This window comes from Rissa tridactyla, chromosome 6, assembly GCF_028500815.1.
Source record: "Rissa tridactyla isolate bRisTri1 chromosome 6, bRisTri1.patW.cur.20221130, whole genome shotgun sequence".
NCBI classification, from domain to species: Eukaryota; Metazoa; Chordata; class Aves; order Charadriiformes; family Laridae; genus Rissa; species Rissa tridactyla.
Window position 1 is genome coordinate 37225285 of NC_071471.1, and position 22217 is coordinate 37247501.

General features: G+C 42.7%; 3 protein-coding genes across 5 annotated transcripts in view; all 3 read right to left on the reverse strand.

Annotated features, from left to right (window-relative positions):
- SUPV3L1 (Suv3 like RNA helicase) overlaps nt 1-5754 on the reverse strand; it is a 20797-nt gene extending 15043 nt beyond the window's left edge. Inside the window, exon 1 of one of the 2 annotated variants that reach the window (XM_054204911.1) lies at nt 5633-5754. Coding sequence is in view for 1 of the 2 variants with exons in the window: in XM_054204910.1 (XP_054060885.1) it covers nt 3748-3991 (244 nt within the window). In the remaining variant the exon portion in view is untranslated. Of the gene's footprint in view, nt 1-3747; nt 4012-5632 lie in introns of those variants that run through there. The other variant, XM_054204910.1, reaches the window with a different exon arrangement.
- VPS26A (VPS26 retromer complex component A) lies at nt 5588-17457 on the reverse strand. Of its 2 annotated transcripts, XM_054204913.1 has the most exons (9): nt 17352-17457; nt 13957-14106; nt 12230-12305; nt 9858-10014; nt 9242-9406; nt 8669-8775; nt 7507-7575; nt 6763-6905; nt 5588-5904 (listed from the first exon to the last, which is right to left on the reverse strand). In XM_054204913.1, the coding sequence occupies exons 1-9, from the start codon at nt 17352-17354 to the stop codon at nt 5791-5793; spliced, it is 984 nt and encodes a 327-aa protein (XP_054060888.1). In that variant the 5' UTR covers nt 17355-17457; the 3' UTR covers nt 5588-5790. The 2 variants fall into 2 exon arrangements, with proteins under 2 accessions (XP_054060888.1, XP_054060889.1); XM_054204914.1 differs by lacking the exons at nt 12230-12305; nt 17352-17457 and having other exon boundaries at nt 13957-14040.
- Nucleotides 17458-17826: 369 nt separating this feature from the next.
- On the reverse strand, nt 17827-20632 carry SRGN (serglycin). The gene is made up of 3 exons (XM_054207294.1): nt 20473-20632; nt 18522-18669; nt 17827-18351 (listed from the first exon to the last, which is right to left on the reverse strand). The coding sequence occupies exons 1-3, from the start codon at nt 20549-20551 to the stop codon at nt 18138-18140; spliced, it is 441 nt and encodes a 146-aa protein (XP_054063269.1). The 5' UTR covers nt 20552-20632; the 3' UTR covers nt 17827-18137.
- Nucleotides 20633-22217: the final 1585 nt, after the last annotated feature.

The following is a 22217-nucleotide window of genomic DNA, read 5'->3' on the forward strand; positions in this document are numbered from 1 at the left end:
TCTTAACAATAAGGTATATCAAAACTAAACAAAGCTGGCATTGCAGTCCAACTAGACATGCCCACATTAGATTAATCTGACTACACGTAGTATTACCCATTTCTACAGCAACAGCTGGCAATTAGGGCACCTACTCAGGAGATCTGTGTCCTGCCTCTACCGTTACACTTGTTATTATTCACTCCTGTTTTAAGATTTCCCTTTCTTTACCATTTATGCATTCTAGAACAGCATTTTAGCTCTTACTCAATTACTTTGACTTCTCAGCAGAATTTTTTTAAGGTTCCGTGTAAAAAGACAGCCTGACACTATGGTTAAACTCAGAAATTTTGCAGTCAGCCTCCAATGTATCAGGTTCGTTTAGATGTTTCAGCCCTATTTGCAGGAAGACTTTTCAGTCAATTTTCTCCATCTGAGACAACAACAGTCCATTTCAGTAAGCCTGTAGGCTACCCGGGGACAGCTGAAATGCTGTATTATAAAATTCCTCCAGAACTATTAGACTTCTATTGTCCAGTCCAAGTGACTTTGTGCATCTGACTAATCTACTTGTTCTGGCACCACCTGTTTCTGACGCATGAATCGCTGACAATACCTCATCTTTTCTAGCTTACATTTCTCACCAGTAAGCACAGCCCCTGGTCTTACAATTGAAGCCACAGAACTGACATTCAATATGACAACTGAGTGTTAGGGCTCCAAATCAACAACTGTATCAAGGATCCTGTGAAGCCACGGGGCACAAAGTGCTGATCTGTCATACAGTAGATTTTTCTGTTTATAATTATTTAAAAATTCTTCATGGATCATCACCATACCAGGAGGCCCACATTCAAAGCAAACCTAATTTGCGCTGCCCACTGACTTGGCAATATTCAGGTCTGGTGCTGAAGATCACAAAGCCAGGCACCAATCTTTCTACCTCTGTACTGACTGGACATCACCATTACAGTATCTTCTCTCATCACTCTTTACACTCCTTTCTTTTGATATCACATGCATGAGCAGACCTCTTGTCCCTTTCACCCTCCTACCTCATTTTAACATCATAGTTTCTTTTTTATACATAACTGCTCCTTAGATATTTCACTACAATGTGCTCATGTGTTACCTAGTCACTCAACAATCAGTTTGTTTGATGAATAAATTATATGAGGGGTTTAGCAAACACCTACTTAGCTCTTAAGTCATTCCATCAAACAGTAATTTCATATGGTTCTATTGTTACCCATAACATGCACATTTGGGCATTTCAGAAGGACATCATCATCATAAAAATATATCAGAAACATTACTAATGTAAAAGCAATGAAAGGGTGCAGAAAGACATAATCTGCCATAATCTCTGTACGAAAAAGCTCGATAGCAAAATTCATGCTCACTGTAACCTACTTGACACTCCGAAATTGAAAGCATACATCACTCATAAGGATCCACTTCGTGTGAAGTCACAGAAAACAGATGCAGCTGTGAATGAATTCCACTAAGCGGCAGGTGTGTTAGAATGGTTTTTCAAAAGTAAGCATCTAAAAAGGCTTCTGTTATACTGACAGTGTTTGACTAGTGTGAAAACTATGAGCGCTGTATCACTTCAGCAAGTTAACAAGGTGATTCACACTGGAATTATGCACACTATAAGTAACAAAGTTTCTTCACAAGCTGTAACCAGAAAGCCTGTAAATACAATTTTTTCTTTACTGAATCTAGTTCAGCATTTGACAGTAGAATCTGACAGAGCACCTTCATTCAAATTATAAAAACAAACAAACAAACAAACAAACACGCACCAAAAAAAAACCCCAGATGCATGATACTGTGTGTGGTCAGAATCTGAGGCAGGGAAGCAGAGGAAGATTATTTATTTCATTAAAAAGAACGGGATGATATCTGCTAAGGAAGGTCTCATTCAGTTTCCTCTTTAACACAATTGATGGGTTCCAAAACACAAAATTACTGTCAGCACTACATGCCAACAAGCCAGATGAGCACCATACAAGGCTGGTATTCCTTGTAAGTCTCCCAGGCTGTTTGGAGTAGTTCATTTTCACCTGTGGGAACATAAATAATTTTAGCCAATCTGTTCTCTCTCAAAAGTTTAGCAGAGGCCAAATAGAAACTATACTTTCATTTTCCTGGAGCATTTTAGTTGCAACTTTGAAGAAATCCAACATAATAGCTTATGTAATAAATGAGTAATGTACAAGTAAGATGCCACCATTCATGTTTATTGGTATCTGAGGAATGCACTACTAATTTAAGCTAACACTCAAAAGACAAGTCTGAAAATGACAGATTTGATGCATTACAGCTGTTCAGGATTTCCCTCCTAGCTAGGTCTTTTAGCTGTCAGGGCTAGGTATTGTTTTCTTAAGGGCTCTGAACAATTCAAGATCATTTTCTCATGCTTCCTATAACTGGAGTTAATATAAATAATATGCCATCAAAACACTTAATTAGGAGAACATATGAAGAAAAGGTTTCCATTTACACCCTCATTACTTTGGGGTCACCAAACATCAGAAGAATCACAAACTTGTTTCTTATTTACCAAGTCTTTAAAGATAATGTTCTGGCACAGACAGATAAAAGACGACCTTTCCTGAGCAGAAGACTGAACACAGATGAAGAACAAACAGGACGTATGGTTTACAATTAAAAAAAAAAAACAACACTGGAAAAGCAGTTACAATTAAAAAAAAACCCAACACTGAAAAAGCAGTTACAGCTCACTCAATAGTTCCTGAGATATAATTACATATAAAGACATCAAAGAACAGAAGCATAGAGCATCTAAAGGTCAACAACAGAATTTCTTCTCTGTTTCCACTTAAATGTCAAAAAATTAACGTGTCAGGTAAAATGACAGGACACATACCTAGCAGACAGACAAAAGAGAAACGCAGAACATTGAGAAGGATGTTATTTTACTCGGTTTAAACACCCTATTCTGCTTTTGACATACTCAGCAGCTCTCATAACACAGACGGCACTGAAGCACATAGTTCTTGACACAGTTTTCCCAGTTGATACACAGAAGCCTACGCTTAAAGTTTACTCGCTCATACTTTAAGACGTGCAAACCCAAGAACACACAGACCAACCTGCACTGTTCTAACTGAAAGTTAAACTTCAGTTTCTAACGCTGATGGCTAATAACTAGAAATACTGAATGCTCTGCCCGATTTTGATCTAGGCACATTCACACACTGATTATGCTCTTCTGCCTATAACAGCAGTATCTGAGAAACCTATGACTTCTGAGTTCAGACACAGTTACGATTTCGGAAGGCCACACGATCTCAGTTTAGCTTAGGACCTGCCCCCCCGCCAAGCACCTTTACCCTGACTGCGCCGAAACAGGGAGTGGAGGAACTGGGCCAACAGATTTTTCCTCCACACGGGGCACACCTAATCGGCCTTAGTAGGAAAAAAAAAAAAAAAAAAAAAAAAATCACTACCGGCCCTATGACCTTTTACCTGACAGCTTTTATCCCCCTTTCACCATGGCGGGCACCGGTCAGAGCAGACCCCCTGCTCTCCAGAGAAAAACCCGAGGAAACAACCCGAAAGGGGCCGGCCGGTTCCTCTCCGCCCTCACCAGGAGCCTCACCCCCGCAGGCGGGGAGGGCGGAGGGGCAGCACGCCTCGGGTCCTGGCGGGAAGAGGCCGGGCAACGCCTGCGCCGACCCTGCCCGCCGCCGCCGCCTCACGGTCCCTTCCCACCGCCTCCGGGCCGCCCGCACTCACCCTTGTCGAGCGGCCGCGTGAGTTCGGCCCCCACGTCTTCCTCGGCCGCGTCGCCGACGGGCTTCAGCGGCACAGGCACGAAGAGAGAGGTGTCGGGGGCCCGCGAGCTGCCGTCCCCTCCGGCTGAGGAAGAGGATGAAGCGGCAGCGACGGGGCGCAGGCGGGCGGCGGCGGCCCCGCCATGGCGGGGGACGAGCCCCGCGCGCGCCGGGAGCCGCAGTAGCGGCCACGCGCACCGCCTCATCGGCAGCGAAGGGCAGCGGCGGCGGCGCGCGGCTGGCGCGTCATCCAGCGGCGACAGACCGGCGGCCCCCGCCGCGCATGCGCACCGCCGCCCGCGCCGGGCCCCACCGCCACCACAGAGCCAATCAACACAGAGGAGCCAGATGTTAGTGAGAATACAGCTGTTTTAATAATTCAAATAGCAGCTCAGTACGCTTTCCCGTTCATTATACATGGTTGCACAATCTGAGGCTGGTTAATACAATCAAGTTTTCAAAATCTCTCGGAATCATTTCCAGATTACAACATGCAAGTGACCATGAAAATATTTGGCTTTTTAGTTTATTCTTTTAAATTTCTGAACAGGCACTTACATGAGGGAGTTAAATTTGCTCTCGTTCAAAGGTATCAGCGTTAGAAGTATCCTAGCGTAGAGTACACAGAGTCTTTGTCTGCTTTATCAAAGTGCCACAGTAATAAAAGTTCTTACAGAAACGTAATTTGATTATTTTTACTTACTCATAAAGTAAGGTTACCAATGACACTTGCACCAGAGTTGAAAAGTCTTGGTTTCAAGGCCAAGTGAACCACAAGCGCAAGTAGCCTTCCACGCAGCAGGCTTCGGTCTGAGCCCAAGCCCCAGGTCTGACCCCAGACTGCATGCTCAGTTGTGAACAGATGAAGACTGACACCTTTAAAAGCTATTTCTTCAAACACTAAATGCATATGAGATGATCAAAACAGATGAGCTGCTGTGCCAGCCAAGCTTCCAACGCTTTTAAGGCTTGCCTGGCTTCAAAATACCTTTCCAGAAGACCACAAAAAAAACTTGTTTGCCCTCATAACAGGCCCAAATGGACTAGGAGAAAGAGGAGGGTGTCCTTCAAGGACGCTTTGCCTCTCCTGTCAGGACAGTGAGGAGACAAGACTGTGAACACAGTGGAAGCATGAAGCCAGGAGGAACCACAGAGTTTCACAGAGTTGCAAAATAATCAACGTTACCAGCATTTATTTCATCAATAAGAGATAACTACTTTTAAATACTTTCCCCACTCACCACCTGCAGGTGAAACCATGACACCTCCACAGTCACTAGTGACTGGGCAATGAACCCCCAGTGATCAGCAAGACTCACATGAAAGGCTTCGAGAAGTACGGTAGAGAGAGAATTAGGGGAAGGCAAAGATGTTCCTAACATTCTTTGCTGCTGACAGATTCAAAGCTTCTTAGAAACCTTGGTAAGGTGTCCGAAGGCTCCCCAGTTATCACAGTCGTAGTGCATATACATGCAGTTTCAGTTAAGCCCTAACATAGTAATTAGAAGTCTTAGGACAAATTTACCGTAAACCTCGATTTTTAGTGTGATTTAGTCATTCTGTCTTATTGTAGTTTCAAAACAAAAACAAATGCAAATAAGCAACATTGGAAAGAAACATGCAATAAACAACATGAGAGAAGGGAAATGCTTTAGTCTACACTGTATAAGTGATCAGCAAAAATCAAATATACCAGCCCACCATGCATGGAAATAACTAGACTTAAGCTTATGCATATCCAAGTGCATATAACATTATCAAATAAAAGTAAATGTGCAGTATAAAATAGTAGCTTAAGAAAGTTCCAGTGTTTGAGAAAGCACTTTATTTTAAATGTATATACATACTTGAATGTTTAACTGAAGAACGCTTTAGTAGTATGGTAAATGCAGCACTGCAAGATGAAGGAAGACAGTTGTAATGGGAATTTTGGCCTTCTTTTCCCACAGGCTGCTGCCATCTTTAACCTGCTGAAGCATCGCCAAGTTTTTCATCTTATACCAGTTCACATTTCAGGTTGCTCAGCAGATGCTTGTGATTCTGGAGATTCAAATCGCTGGTGAAAGTTTGTTCGTTGTTTCCTCAGCTTCTCAGGAGCTTTTCTCCATAAAATTATCTCCTATTTAAGGAAGGAAACACTTTTGAAGTGACCATTTGCCATTAAGCCAGCAGTATCAAGTACCATTTTAGGTCCCTAATAGGCAAAGACTTTTGAAAAAACTCTGCATCCCCATTACTTTCCATATGTACTGCACTGTTCTGTAAGTAACAGGGGACACAATTAAGTTTAGATATGTAGTTACTGCCCGAACACGTACTTTTACCAGTCCCGAGCATTCACCTTTTCCTTAACAATCCCACTTTGATGGTATTAAAGGCTTCAAGAAGTTTTTCTTCCTCCTTTTCTCAAAATCCAAAGCCCATCATAGCCATAGTATGTTCTAGTTACCTTTTGTTTTCCTTATTTGATTATATTGCCTTGTCTGTTCTTTAGAAAGGAGATTCTGATATACATTATGTTGTAATCCACACAGCTTCATTCCAGTGAGCCTTTTCACTATTCCTTTCCTCAGCACATCCTCAACTGTTGTTATGTTTTCAGTCAAAAGCCTTCGTCCTTATTATAATTTTGAACCTGGGCTAATGCTGAGAGGGGAAATCTACCCACGGTAGTTTAAGAAAGCATCCAAACAAATGCATCTGTATCTCATTTTAGCCACTAAGTGTTTTGTCTGGATATTCACAGTGCAAGGTTGTTCTATGGCACTGACCATCCTTATCCTTGCTGAAACAGTATCCATCACCACCACCCCCCCCGGCTCCTTTTTGCAAGGTAACATTTTCCATACAGCTTCCAATACACTCACCAGCAGAAATGCTTAAGCCATACATGAAGCACAGGTGGCTTCTAATGTGCTGAACATTCAAAGCGGCACACACAACAGTCCCGACGGTTCTGCACCAAGACTGACCATACCTGTTGTTTGAAGTATCGCCTGTCTTCTTCATCCACAAGCACTAGATTTAAGAAGTACCTCACTGAAAATTTTTTGTTCACATCCCTCATTGTAGGAGTTGGGTCATAGCCTGCTAAGAACAGTCTGATAGGAATTGATTCACCTTAAAAAAGAAATGTTCAATTAGTTCCTTAAAACTGGATGTCATTAACGCAGTTTCAAAAGACATGCAAAATAAAAGTAGTTTCCCAAGCACTGTCTGTGTCCCTTCCCTGGTAAAAAAAAAAATTACAGAAAGCCACCAAAAAACATCAAAAACAACACTGAGCACAGACAAAAACACAACACGGGACACAGATTTTCAAGTGTGAAATCAAAATTTTTGAAATCAAAAGTGGAAACACTTTCTCAGTGGAAGCACGGTAGCCAGGCAAGACGAAAGCACTGGTATCTTGAACTCTAGAGCTGGTCTACACCACGGGAGTCAGGTTTGAACCGAAGTGATAAAAGTATCAGACATAGAATTTCCAATGGTAAATAAGGGTAAGAATTACTAGGATCCCAAGTGAAATGCCCAAAATCAATAAAAACCATCTGCTTTGAATTGGAAAATCCACTATCATTTCAGCCTAAGAAGTGTGGTTTCTCCACGAAAAACATATACAAGTCATCTCCTCCAGGTTTGGTGTTTTGTTTTTTTTTTTGTTTTAAATACAGTTTTAACTCAAAAATGCTTACCCTTTTAAATAAGCACAATTATTTACCTTTAACTGGCGCACCATCCATTATTTCATACTTTGCAATAGTTTCGGTCTCTGTTGTGGTACTGGGTCCTGGTGAAACAAGTTTTCACTGTGAGAACACACGGTTCGGTTTTAAACGCTTACAAAGCTTTATCACAGCAATTTCTACTCTGCAGAATTTAACACCATATTTTTTGCCTTTGTCTTGCATTTAAGTTACACACAGCTAAAGCAAGCAAAATCCTCTCCCAGGCAGAGCATCTACTTCTCACTCTCTCCTCCCCATGCTGACACAGAAGAGGCAATAGCCAGTGCTTCAAAGGAGACTTGGGTATGTAGGCTTTAAATAAGGGACAAGCAAGCAGGGTAGGACCTGTGAAACAGTTCTGTTTGGTGGGCAGTGGATGCAATTTGATAATGCTAGGCTGTGATCACACTAGAAAACTGAAGGGTTATCACCCAGCACAAGAGCCACCTCTCTCCAGGGCCTAGGATGAAGAAACCAGAGTACCTAATTTAGTCACAAAAGCCAACAATGAAGTAGAGCTTTCTGCCCTTTCTCTATTTCTATGGAGGCTTTCTCATTCTCCGCACAAGCAGCTCACTAGGGTTCCACCCACTGGGGAATGAAGTCATGAGCCACAAGCTCTTATTGCCTTCTTAGTTTGAGGGTGTGCAAGCCTGATCTGCAATAAACAGGCTGTTTCTGCTTCAAAGCCTCCTGATATTTCCATCCTATCAGCTTTAGGCTGACAGAACATAACACATTCTAGAACACAAGAGATTCATGCTAATCTTTTCCAAGTCCACTTTACCAGCTAATAGCTGCAGAGTCGAAGGGGTCTTCAAGATGCGTTTTACATCTTTTCCCTTGTTCATTATCTATCAAGGCTGCTTAAGCTGATGCATATTTATGCCTGAGTTTCACTAAAAATGGTTCGTGTTTGTGAAACTAGCCCAACTGTCCCATAATCCTAGAACAATGCTAAGGACCTTAGGCAAAGTTGACTACTAAGTATGATTACCAAAGCACAAAATGCAAACGGTAGACAAACAGCAGTGAGAAAGAAGCATATGCAGCATCGGTTTAACCAAAGCTGCAACTGTTGACTTCATTCTCCACCTTTGCCTAATGCTCAACTGGCATACAAGCTGCCATTTCTTTTGCTCTTTTTCCTCTTACCAATTCCAGTGATCTCCTTTTTGATCAGCTGCAACTCCATGTGCTGAATTTTTATTCTCACTAACAGGAAATAAATTTTTCCAACAATCACATCCTTTAAGTGATACCTTTAAAAGAACAGAGTGGGGATTTTCATTAAAGAATAAAGACAACTTTTACAGCTTCTTGAAAACAAGTTATACAGGCAATTACCCTATCTGGCCTGTTAATTACTCAGAGCTCGCGTCCCCACTGAGGTAAGCACCTCAGCCAGACCAGTGCAATTACCACCTTTCAATCACTGCACTATTTGTAAAGGAAGGAATATAGTTATAATCAAAAACCATAAATGCAGAAATCAGGTCTTAAATATTTGCTAGTGACCTTCTATTAGTACTGAAGGCAGAAGAGACAAGAATTCCTCAAAAAAGTCCACTGTGTAATTAGTAACCAAATAGTTCAATAGAATAATCATTGGAAGTGTTGCTTTATGTTAAGTCCCCAGATACCAGGTTGTTCGCCAAATATTATGTACTCTATCTTTTTATCCCAAGATATTTACTTGGAATGCATTTCATTTTAAGCCACACTTACTTTGACTTATTGTATTCAAACTCTATATGAAGACAGTCTTCAATGCCTACTTCCATTTTAATGGAGTTGTTTACATCTGGGTACGTAGCAAGCTGGTGAACAATCAGATCATATTCTTTCACCAAGTCTGACAGCCGTCTCACTATTGTCACTTTTAGAAAATACCTAGTAAGAAAGTTAACCATCATTATTCAGAATCACATAAATAAAAGCCTTTATGTTCAGAAGTACACGTATTCTTTGAAAGACAAGCGTACATTCTCTTAAGACTAAGCAGAAAAGAATAAGACACCAAATTATGAGAAAAAACACAGGTGGGAATGTGGAGAAGGGGTTGATTGGTTGTGTTTGGGGTATTTTTAAAGGAGAGACATAAACTGTTTTCACTTGACTGAACTGAAAGAATTTGATCTACACAAACGCCACTGAGCAATTCCAAATAAAGTAGAAAAGGCTACGTTATAAGACTATCTCAACAACTCAAATCAAGGCACCCTAGCTGCTGGCTGTTACATGTCTGATTTGAAATCCAAAAGGAGGAAAGGGGACAATATAATGTCTAAATTATGATTTTGCTGTAGGGCAGAAGGGGAGAGAAGGCTTAACAGTTACAAACCTCAGTCTGACATTGGCACCAATGTAGGATTCGTAGGGCTTCTCAACCTGCATGAATTCAAAGTCATAGCTTCTGCTTTGGGTCAGTTCTCCGGGTAAGGCCAGTTCTTTCACTAAGTTTACAAATTCATGAGTATTGCTTTTGTCATTGAAGAGCTCTAAAGATGAGGAAGTTAAAGGAAAACATTTTTCAGCGTTCTTTTTAGCAAACAAAACCGTTTCTAACTTGTCAGGAACACATGGGAGAGGACAACAGAAGCAATTAATTTGATTTAAGTTATACATATCTGATCAAATGTTTTATGCATTTTTCAAAGTTATCTTCCGTTTCAGCAACCTACAGTAAGCATTCCTAAAGAGCTAACTGCAACGAACAGAACACACATCTGCAGCTTCACTAGCATGGCTTTTTTTTAATTACAGTTTAGCTAACTATAATAAGCACTTCTTGCCTTGCATTCTCTGTAATTAGCATTGCCCGATTTTGGCTTCTAGCATTTATCACTGAAGGGACAAAATGTAAGCAACATCAAGACTGGCTTATTTAGGACAGGCCAGTGATCCCAACTGGTATCCCACAGATCAACACCACCTATCAAATGGTTTACTACTGCTACTGGTCTACAATCATACAGCTTATTACGACCACTGGTCTAATTAAGTCATTTGGAAACAAGCTTTTAACACATAAGCACAGACACACCAGTTTCACAGCAATGGCATCTTCTGTCCTCAGGCCAGACCACTGTCATTATTATTCATCCCTAGATCCACATCATGCAATTCTTACCAAGACAAAACTTAGGTAGAAAAATTTAATATTGCCATAAAAAAAAAATCCACTTTTGTATATAAAAAACAAGCTTCTCTACAATCTACAACTGAAAATATCAGCCAAGGTTTTACAGAGACTGAAGCTTTCCAGAAGAGAACAAATGAACTAAACACAGCACAGTTTATCATTGCCAATTTGATAGAAACTGATACTAACTGTTAGTTTGTAGTCGTATTAGAAAAGCAATTATCTAAGGTGTACTTTGTTTGCTATGATAAGCATTCATATAATAATACAAGGCTTATTTACTATTGCATATCCAATACTTTCTGTGCCAGTCAGAAAAGTTGCACTCTGAAGAGTTGGTTTAAAATAGGTCTTTGACATGCAGCTGGAGCTAGTCTTCAAGTAGTGCAGAGACAGATCATGGTACTGGGATACTTTTTGTACTGCTACATTAAAACTTGAAAGGATGCAAGAAAACATGGAGAAGTACAAAAAGCAGTAGCTTAAACCACTTCTGCATAACTGGCAACTTCTAAACTGTAGCACAACAGGAAGTCCCAGGAACACATGAAATTCAAGAAATACTACATCAAATTAAAGTCATTCAGAGAATAAACTTTATGTATCAGTAGATGAAGAACAGCCCATATACCTATTAGAAGATAACAAACTAAATGAAGCTGACATATAAATTACTTCCAAGGGTGACAATAATGTAAACAGCCCTCTAACGGAGAAGGAAGGAATTTTAGCATCAGTCTAAGGGTGCCAAGGTTACCTCAAGTGGTAGGAAGAGGTTAGATGTGATCAAGATTCTTCAGAGTTCAAATGTAACTAGATTCGGATAAAGTTGTAGGAAAATGATATTTCTAATGTCAATGCCACATTATCTTGCTAAAAAGCACAAAGATCCTCTGAAGCTTCAATATTATTTTATGTTAACAGTATAAAACTGTTTTAGAAAACCAATCACCAAAGAATTATTTTAGAAGTGTACTCCTGTAGGCTGCCCCATCATTTCTTTTCTATGCTTCTTCTCTTTCAGAGACAGAATTAAAGCCAAGAACTAAGAAATCTGGCACAATAGGTACATCTGGTATTTTGGCTCAGAACCTTAAATACATGCAAAACAAGGCACAGACAGAAAAAAAAATAAAAATCAAGTGCTTTAATTTTGCTTTTTACATCAGGGTCATTCATCATTTATAATCAGAGGGGTGACTGTGTTTTAAATTAAAAATGAATAGTCTGAAATGTACAAAGCACAAACGACAGGTACCATGGCCACAAGTTTAGTTTTTAGAAATCTCTAGTGGTTCTTAATCAAACTCTTAACCGGTCTGAGACAGACAGAATACTCACCATCCCAGTTCTCCCTCACATGTAAATATCTTACCTCCCAATGACTTTATGACTAGCACAAATTAGTACATCACTTGCATTAAAATGAGGAGGATATAATCTTCCTTTGGCACTTGTAAAAGCCTCTAACCCAAACATGTTGCAATGTTTGAGCCAAACTGCTGACAGTCACAAGTGCCAAGTTCCACAAACCACACACACCTGACATCCCCTTTATAACTTAAACTCACCAATTTGTCCTACAAATTCAATTCTAATTCCTTGGTGCTCTTGTCTCTTTCCAGGCTGCCTAAAGGAGACGTTCACCTACCAAGGCAATAAAACACACCTGTTAATATGTTTTCATTTTTACTAATGTCATGTATTAGAGTGAAAGTGTTGAAAAAAATTTACTACATGCCTACGAAAACTGAGACCTCTTCTCAACAGCACTACTTGAGCCTGAAGGAAATCAAATCAAACAGCTGGTTATGAAATTAAGCATTACCAAGGTGCTACTAAAGCATTTAAGAAAAATCTAATCACTCACAAGACTGAATTTAATAACTAAGCTTGAAGCTTTCAAGTTCCAAAATTAAGAATCCAAGCCAGAGCTTAAGCAGAATTCACATAAGCCTGTCATGACCCTCTTGCCATCTTTGAAGGCAGAGAGCTTCAAAGCATCTTCTGAGGGTCTCATTTGGAAGTCGAAAAAAGAACTGCCATGACATGCACACGTTTCAAGTTAACTGAACTTAAGTCCCTTCCTCAGCAGATAGTTGAGGAATTGGTGTTAGAGAAGTCAATGAACAATAACAGATAACGAAACCTACTATCAAGATCTTCATTTGTGAATTTGACTCTCGCAAACAGACCTACCTAACAAGAAAAGATTCCATAAAGTTACTTTATATGGAAACATGTAAATATTAAACATATGTTTTCCTACAATTTAGTGATGACAGAAAGTCCTATACCTTAAAATCCAGTACATCATCAATATCTGAGTAGGAAGTAAACCACTTGAATAACCTATCTTTGTGATGAAAATGAGGACATAGGTCAATGGAAGTTATCCAGTAAATTACTGGTCTTCCAAGAACTCCTCATACCACTGTGCTTCTGTTAGCCGAAACTCTTCAGGCACCTCTCAGGCATCACTGATACAAGCAAGAAGTGCTCAGGCCAGTGAACAAACAAAAGCTAATTTCCTGACTTTAAGGCACATCTTGTGACAGTTTCACATCCCTGAAAGGATCTTTCTAGAGAACCAAGATTTTGCATGGCAATATATCTTCAGAGCAGGAAGCTGCCCACAGACAATAGGTCAGTCAAGATTGAAGCAGGTATTTAGAAGTCCATCTCAGAACCCAATGCCTGGCTCAAATTTTTTGGAGAAGTGGATCATAATGGAAATAGTCAGAGAGTGAGAATGACTCCAGTAAAACCAGAGCGATGGCAAGGAGTTCTTAGGTACAATACTGAAAGTAGAGAAATCCCTCTGACAATCTCAACTTCTCCCCCCCCATCCCCAAGAAAAACTCTTGTTGACTCAACAGCCAGCTGAACTTGATATGTTGTTCCTCTGATGCAATTTCAGAAAACACTTCAGGGCATGAAACACAAGGCTCAGCTTCAGGGTATGCAAAGCAGGTTGGTTGTGACAGCCAAAAATTACTGCTACACATGTTGGGTTGTGTATTTTGGAGTTCAAAGGGAAGCGGAAGCAGGGGATCCAGTTTGGAATAGTTTTCTTGTCAGAAGCAACGATAGGATTGCACACGGTTGCACAAAAAGCTGATTCATATATACAAGATGCCCAGAACTAAAAAAACCAGCTACTGTTTCCATTTTTGAATAATATCACAAGCTGAAATAGCAGCTCTTGCTTGTATCAGTTTTTCATTTACATCCCTATATGCATTTGCATGCCAGAATCATTAAAGTAATTAAGTCACTTAAAAAAAAAAATATTTACCTTTCCAGAAACAGATTCTCCATCGTAGAAGAGAAAATGCTTTTCTACTTTACCGTCTTCTGTTTTTATTTCTGCTGTTTTCCGTGTTTCTGCATCATTAAGAATAACATCAATCTCACAAGGAGGAGCAAAAAAACCTCCAAGAAAACTCTGGAATAACAAGAATTAGACAAGTTACTACACAGTGGACACTCACTTTTAATTAAATGTGGTATTTACTTGCAGCTGTACACTGTACATTGGGGAAAAAAATTTGTGTTCCCATGAAGTTACAATGCCATTATGTATTAGAGACCCAAGAAACAGCAATGACAAAAGACAGTTGTTCATCTAGCAAATAATGGAAATCAGGTCAGTAACAAGCAGTAACAGGTCTTATAAAATATAATGTGTATAAGAAAGTACACAGTATAATTATCATTATTACTACTACACTAAAATACTAACAAATATTTAAAACATTACTGTTGCAAACACAACTTTGGTTTCTGTCACTAAAAAGTTCCCAATCATTCATTTCACTTTAAAAAAAAAAAATAATCATTTTTAAACCACACTTCAAAAAAAAATCTCTGTAACAAATTTATCCCATCTAGTTTAGGATTTGAGATATTATGCCAAAAAGAACTATGTATTGCTTTATACCCACTACAACATACTGCATAAACAGCAGTAACAAGGGAGATCAGAAGTAAGAGGAGTAAGAGCAAAGCAGGCTGAAAAAAAAAAAAAACAAACAACAACAGGGATATAGTACAAGGCCTAAAGCACCCGTCTGGCAAAGGGGAATAGGGACTTTATTTGCTGCCTCTACACCCCATGGTAGGAAGGAAATCTCTCTTAGCAAATGAAGGGAGCACTAGCAAGTTAAGAGGCAGGGGTTCTTCATATAACCTATGCTAACAATACAACTCTGCCATCAGACAGAGTGGATGTTACAAGTTCACCTGTAGCACTGCTCCAGTCACCAACCCATTATGAGCATTAAATTTTTGTCCTCTCCTTAAAACAGCATTCCCTAGGCATGAACTTTTGACCCGTACCAAACACAAGAAACCAGGAGAGATCATCCTTTGACCTTGCAGAAACATTTATTACAAGAAACTGCAAAACATGCTAGCAGCACTATGGGAAACTCAACAAGATTAGCATAAAAGCCCACATTTTCTCCTAAGAATTAGGCACTGATCTGCTTTGATGTACTGAAGCAGACACCACTTCACTAATTCAGTGCAACTTTTTTTGTTTGTTTTTGGAGAAATTACACTGTTCTCTATGAGAGCATCCACTTCAACTAGACAACACAGTCATTCTCACTTCACCAATTCAATCTCAAAAACTGAGTAAGAATACATTCAAGACATTTTGGGGACCTGAAGTTTGAAATGTAACATTAATAACAAAGTCTAGAATAAAGTCTGATCTGAGTGCTGCTGCCTAGCAGTAAGAACACTGAGTGACTTTTTGCTTAGGCATATAAGTCAAGCAAAGATATGGCGCAATTCTGAGCTATAAAACAACAATTCACACAAGGCTAAACCAACTTTGTTTAGATAGCAAGCAGCCCTAGTTCAATCCAGAGAGATGTATATAACTAACTGAAACCCAGTTATATCTACTTCACATTCTCACAGGAAAGAGGCAGCAGATGACCAACAAGGTTGCCAAACTAAGACCAAATGGTCCTCCAAGTCTCTGCCAAGCACACAGTCACATTAATTGCTGAAATAATAATTCATTTTTTTTTTAAATGACTGCACACTAGAACTATTCTTGATTTTTGGCTCCTAGGAAAGGGAGAGAGAGAGAAAGAGGAAAGTTTCAACAAGAATTCCAGATCTTTAGACTATCTGAAACTGTTACACAGATTACTTTCGGGCATGCCTGTATTTTTTTCCTCAAAAATTCTGCATTTGTTCTCCCGGTTAGCCTTATACTTTTTCCCCGAAAGCAAACAAGGAAGCACATTACCTTTAAGTAAACATTATACAAGATGTACTCACAGTGCCTTCCAAATTATGAAGCTGTACCATCATTTAAAGCAATGAGTCAGAACTAACATTGGTAACACATCACTTCTCAAGACACTGCGTTATGAGTATTTCAACTGTACCCCTCAGAGATTAGCCATGGTCTCATCCAGGGAGGACAAGAACATATGGAATAAAGAAATTAACAGCCGGTATCTCCCCCAGTTGCTATCGAAGATAGGGCTGCAGGGAAACTATGCAAAACAAGAAGTATTTTAAGAAGCCATTGGCGTATTATGTTACAGCTTAAGAAAATGAAGGCAGAGAACTAAGGTTTTCAGAAGCTGGCCAAACGCTAGGTTATGTTCTTGATTTCATGCAAAAGACAGACGCTAAAGATTTTGCTACATCAGGACTGAAAACAATCTGCATTCAGTCCTTACGTGTTATAGCTGTACAAAAGGACTTGTAGGACTCCCAGCAGCTGACAAATGGTGCAGAAATCCCAGCCTCGGCTTCACATGGAGCCCTAAAATGCTTTTGCATGTCCAACAGAGATTGAGACACACGTTAAAGAACCCACAAGCTTCAGAAACCCAAAGTGCATTGATCTAGCTGGTTCTTTAAGATACATTTTTTTTTAAAACCTATACATCCCAGCACACCAATCTATACACCCACACATGCACACTTTGCCTAGGCCGAGTCTGCTGGGCACCAAGTTGGCCGCTATTTCACCAGCCCTGAAGGATTACAACCAACCCCTGTCATTTTAAGTGCTGCCTTACGGGACTGCTGAAAGATTTACTGATGTTTCCCGGACCATCACACACACTTTCCCCAAAGCCTTTCTGACAGCAGCTGTGTAGGAAAAAGCCGAGTTTCACGACCAAACTCCGTGTTGGCGAGGACGGAAGAGAAACAGGGGAAAGCCCCAAGACTTAACCCATAAATTGTATTAAAAACACCCTAAACCGTTGTTTTTCGCCACCTCGCCCCAGCGCCGTTTTGCCAGCTCTCCCCCGAGCCCGCAGCCGCCTCCCTCCCTCCTTCCCCTCCGGGGCCAACCTACCCGGCCTCGGCCGCCGCCAGGCCCCGGCGCCGCTCGGGGCGAGGCGGGCGGCTGGGATCAGCAGGCCAGGGAGGGGGCGGCCAGACCAGCAGCGGCGAAGGGTGAGGGGGGAAGTCACCAGTCACTCCGCGGCCGGTCCGGGGAGCGACTGGAGAGGGACAATCAGCGGGCCAACTGCGCCCGGCGGGGCGGCTTACCTCACGCACAGCCCGGAGCCACAGGTGGGGAAGAAAGGAGGGAGGAAAGGAAGCACCGCCCGGCCCGAGGCAGCCCAGGCCGCCGCCTCAGGCGCGGTGCGACCGTTGGCGGGTAACGGCCGGTAACGGTCGCCCCCCCGCCCCTCACACACTCACCATGGTGCGTGCCCCGCCGCGGCCGACTCCCGTCCCGCGCGCCACCAGCACCAGCCGCCCCGGCCCGCGCCCCTGTCATGTGACCTTACAGCCCGCCACGCCACGCCCCTCCCCCGCCGCACGTGACCGCCCCCTCCCCACCCGCCTTGACGCCACCGCCCCCTCGCCACGGGCCCGGGGAGAGGAGGTGGGGGGGGAGGGGGGGGCGTGTCGGGGGTCGGTTGACGCATGCGCAGCGCGGCGGGAGGGCGCCGCCTAGCGGCCGGGAGGCGGTAGCGGGGAGGGGTATCTCTGACAGGAAATAACGGTCGTGGTCCCGAAACGTTTATTTGCCAGATTTTGTGCTTTTTTTTTAGGGAAACAGGGAGGCGGGAGGCAGCCACTCGGGCGGATTTTAGCTGATTAGCTGAGGGCTGGAAAAGCGCAGACGGCTTCTGCCACGCAAAGTTTTTTAATTTATTAATTCATTCTGTGATTATAAATATATTATTTAATTTATTAAAGGCTTTTAATTTCTTCCCCCTGGAGCACGGTGACATCCCCACAGAAAACCGTTTTCCCCCCAGTTGGGATGGCCACCCCAGCCACTAAAAGCAAAGAGCGAGTTCACACCGAGCAAAGATTATTATTTTTTTTTTAGTGAGTGAAAGCAATAAAGACCTTAAGGCAAAGTTTTATTGACTGGCAGTTGGTTTAAAACCGCTTCGTGGTCGTCGCGTCAGGCCGGGCACCGAGGAAGGGGCGAGAGGGGCCGCCACCATCACAAGGAGGCCAATGTCTCCAGCCCTACAGGAGCAAATCCTCCTCCACCAGCTTCTGCTTCAGCTCGCCGCCCCGCAGGCCCTCTAGGAACACGGGCAGCTTCTCCTCGGAGAAGCCGTCGCTATCGCCAAGCCCCGACCCAGAGGCTGGCTCTGCTTCCACCACAACATCAGACCCGGAGCCAGACTCCTCATCTGAGAGCGGGAATATGTCGCCCAGCTCCTGGTATCTCTTCATCCTGAAATGCAGAGTTTATTCCAAAGTTACTACTTTATTATCTCTTAAGTGGACACGCCAAAGCCTCACATTCCCATGGGTGAGCCACGCTGTGACAGGACCATCAAGAAGGGAATACTGCACGTTTTTGGGTTCCAGCACCAATGACAAACATGCAGCACATGAACTTACAGGGACGGGTCTGCCATGGGAGGGAGGATCCTGTTGGCTTCACCGGTGGGCGTGTAAAACCAGGGCCCCTTCTCTTCGATGCAGTTAGCGGACCAGGCATCGGGTCGGCACCTCACTCTCTTGTACCTTGCCTTCTGCATGGGAGCACCTGATCGAATCAGCCGTGCATTATTCACCGGGACCAGGACGTTATTCAGCAGGACCTATTAACTTTATGAGCACCTAGTAAAGCTTAAAGGAGCGGAAGAAAGTAATTTGTGTGGCCCCAGTTGCTCAACTGCCAAAAAATAAATTAACCCTGCAGGCTGTTTTTCAAACAACGACTGATATCCCTAAGTGACATCCCTGCTATCAGAGGCGTCAGGCACATCTCGCACATGCCACTGGGAAATCCATGGGAATAAGAAATGGAAATCCCATGGGAAACCACCGCCTCACACTGACAAGGGCTCTACTCTGGCTCCAGGGCACAGGACATCCCCAGGGACCTGCGGGCTCAACCACCTTCAGCTCTCCCCAAAGCTGATGGAAGTATCTCAAGATCTCTGGGGAACGAGCCACCCCAGTGGAGAGCTGGCTCCTGCCCCCTCGCTTTCTCTGTTGGCTCCAGCGAGGGTCAGGACCAACCCCACTTCGGCATTGCCCGTCTCAGCTCAGCTCCTTCGAGTTTTGACGGGGAGGCTGGAAACTCAAGGTATGCAAGAGCCGCCTGCCACAGGAGCGGATTTGGAGATTACGTATGTTCTCAGAGCATGTCACTGGAGTAGAGACGGTTCAGGCGTCTCCTAGACAGGGCCCAGGGTTACATAAATCCACAGTATCGTCCCCCAGGTGCCCGATGGGGGGTGTTGCTGAAAAGCGAGTCTTCAAAAAATACCATAAGGAAAAAATAACAATTGCAAAATACGACAAAAATAGAAGCATTTCATCCTTCCTTCTGGTCTTATGAAGTTAATTTGTTCTGAAGCCTTCTGGCGCATTCTCCCCCTGTTGGCACTTTGTCTATTTTTTCTCCGTTTCTTGGGACTCACTTTCTGTAATTACACTTCTCTATTGCCCTATATATTTCCCTAATGCACTAGGTGACTTTCAACTACCTCCTACACTCCTCTGAAAGAGAAAAAAGATCTCATGGGTATAATTTCCTGCTTCTTTTACAGCATATTCCTTTTTCAAACTTATTTTCTTCTCTTAGCATATTATTAAAAAAGTTTTTAATAATAACAGTGGCAACAAAATAAAAAACTGCAGCTGAATAATTTAGAAAAAATGTACAAAACCAGGCCATAATCTCTCAGTCTCTGAGTGGTAGATACATAATGAAAGCCTACCACTATCACAACCTTGGTTTGGGGAGAAATGATACTCTGTGTGCTTGAAAAGTGCTTCTCCCTCGCAAGAAACAGATCCACAGGGTTCATTTCATCATGAATCAACATTTCCTTTTAATTGTTTTAGTGTTGCATGTTGCAATATTGCACAGAATAAACCGTTTAATTTCCTCATACTTACAACTAGTTTCCTTTCCTGCCCCCCCAAGAAAGCAGACCGTAGTAGTTATGACATGGGAACTGTTACATAGTCTGCCTGTAACTACATAACGGAATAACAGTATGTAACCAGACCACTACGAAAGGTCCTGGTTAAAAAAAAACCAAACCCAACATATTGAAATATATGTATTAAAAATATACCCACATATAGCAACTTATTTTATGAAGTCTTTTTCTCACAGAGGCTGGGAAAGAGACACAGAAATGCTCCACTAGCAAAAACCACCTTTTCTTACCATTCCCCCTCCAGAAAATGAAATGTTAGCAAAACAGGTTTTCTGAGTCGATCTCATTACCCCTAGAAGAAGGTCAGTTTGAAAAATTCGGAGGCTGCCTACTTGGCCTACGCTGCATAGCCCAGAAAGAGGATTACCGAGAGAACAACCACACCGTTTTACCTTGTGCTGTGTATCCCACAAAGAGGATTAAACAAATAGCCAGGAAAATCCTGCCGTTACATCTGATAAGGAGCTGCATTTTGGCTGGCGTCCCCCCGCTTGCCACGAGCTTTCACCACGGCTTCACGCTTCAGAAATACGACGGGGCGAGGAGATCGACTTTTAGAAAAGGTTTCCAAAACCTCAAACCCAACCCATAACCTGCGTCATCACTTCCTGATTGACGAGAGTGAGACATCTACAGAAAAGCCCAGCACTCTGGCCTCCTGGCCTTCATCACTCAAAAAAAAAAAATCCCCACTGCCTTCATCTCCAGTTTTGCCTGAGGAGAAAAGCAAACCTGGGACCAACCAGCCCAACTGAAGGCAAGTGCTGCCAGTGCCTTGTGGTCCAGGCGTGCATCCCACCCAGTGCCTGCCTGATGCTCAGCGGGCTCCAGGACGTTTGCTTTTTCCTTCAGAGAGAAAAAGCAACAATTCATGTCCCCCGAACTTCAGCCAGCTGGGTTTTGGTAGCAGCATCAACAGTGATTTGCCTATGTCAGTCCACTGGGAGGGTTAGGAGCCTCCTGTTTACAGCCAGCGCAAGTTTCACTGACTGGGAAATAATCTTTGTTCCACAAAAGTAAATTATTACCTGAGGAATCTCATACCAATTTTTTTTTTTTTTTTTGAGAGCAGGATCTTAGATATTCACGGTTCAAATGAAAAAATGAAAAAAAAAATTAGAGAGTAGATCCTGTCATCTCCTTCCTGGAAAGGGCACAACAGATTTTCTTGGCCCTGACAGCTGAGCCAGGGGAGCCAGGTCATCATCGCACCGTGCGAGCACACCAGGGAGCATGGAAAAGGGTTTGGATAGTATGTGGCTCTGACAGGAGCCCGGCTGGGAAAGCCGTGAAAGCCCTTACATAGATATATGGAAGCTGCCTTTCGGCTAGTTCATACCTTTTGCTTGCCTTTTAGCTGGGATTAAACCAGGCTTGAGTTCACTTAAGCATAAATTAAAATACAACAAGGTTATCTAAGCAGTGGGGGTTTTTCTTAGTCATACCATTAGCTGCTGGATTAACTGGGGCATCGATGTGTGGGCCTAACGTGCTGACAGCACCTTTGACGATACGGCTGATAGTGTAACTTGTCTGTGGTAAGTCTATTTTTACATGGTGGAAAGTCCACAGAGGCCCACAGTGGGGATTTGAGCTGCGTAGTGACTTTCCCCGGGGCACAGCGCTCTACCAAAACCTCACAAGTAGCAGAGGAGACCCCTCCAGCAGCTTCTCTCTCCAGGCTGGGATTTATCACTGGACCAAGGGTTTGAGCTGCAGATCCAGCATCGATGCAATTTATTATGAACCACTGCACATGAGGGTTTTTCCAGCACGGGAAAAATAGGAGACTCAAACCAAGCAGGTGTGGAAGGACTTGCGTGCAGCAGTTATTCCTACCAGCCTCTCTTCTACTTTGTATTTTTAGCATCAACTCTTTTTTCTTTCTTTTTTTTTTTTAAGGTGGTGCTTAGCATCAATAGGAAGCCAGGCAAACACATGTGGGGAGGTGATCAGCCTCCACCCGCTGAAGGCTGCAATAACACCTCTCATTTTCCACTGGTCACGGGCATGTGCTGACCCCTTCCACTCCCCTCCAGCATGCACAAACAACCCCCCATGTGAGAAAGCACCCCCCCGCCAGCTATTTCTGCCCTTCCCACCAGCCAGGGGCTTTTTTCACCCCAGCACTGGAAGA

Excerpts from the sequence above, each read along its gene's own strand:
- VPS26A (XM_054204913.1), bottom strand. Across the intron at positions 10,015-12,229 it reads TGAATTTGTAGGACAAATTG|AGCTCTTCAATGACAAAAGC; the intron begins GTGAGTTTAAGT and ends CCTCATCTTTAG. Across the intron at positions 5,905-6,762 it reads GGCGATACTTCAAACAACAG|GAGATAATTTTATGGAGAAA; the intron begins GTATGGTCAGTC and ends TTCCTTAAATAG.
- SRGN (XM_054207294.1), bottom strand. The coding sequence starts at position 20,551 with ATGCAGCTCCTTATCAGATGTAACGGCAGGATTTTCCTGGCTATTTGT. Across the intron at positions 18,670-20,472 it reads TGTGGGATACACAGCACAAG|GTGCTCCCATGCAGAAGGCA; the intron begins GTAAAACGGTGT and ends TGATTCGATCAG. Across the intron at positions 18,352-18,521 it reads CCCATGGCAGACCCGTCCCT|GATGAAGAGATACCAGGAGC; the intron begins GTAAGTTCATGT and ends TCTGCATTTCAG.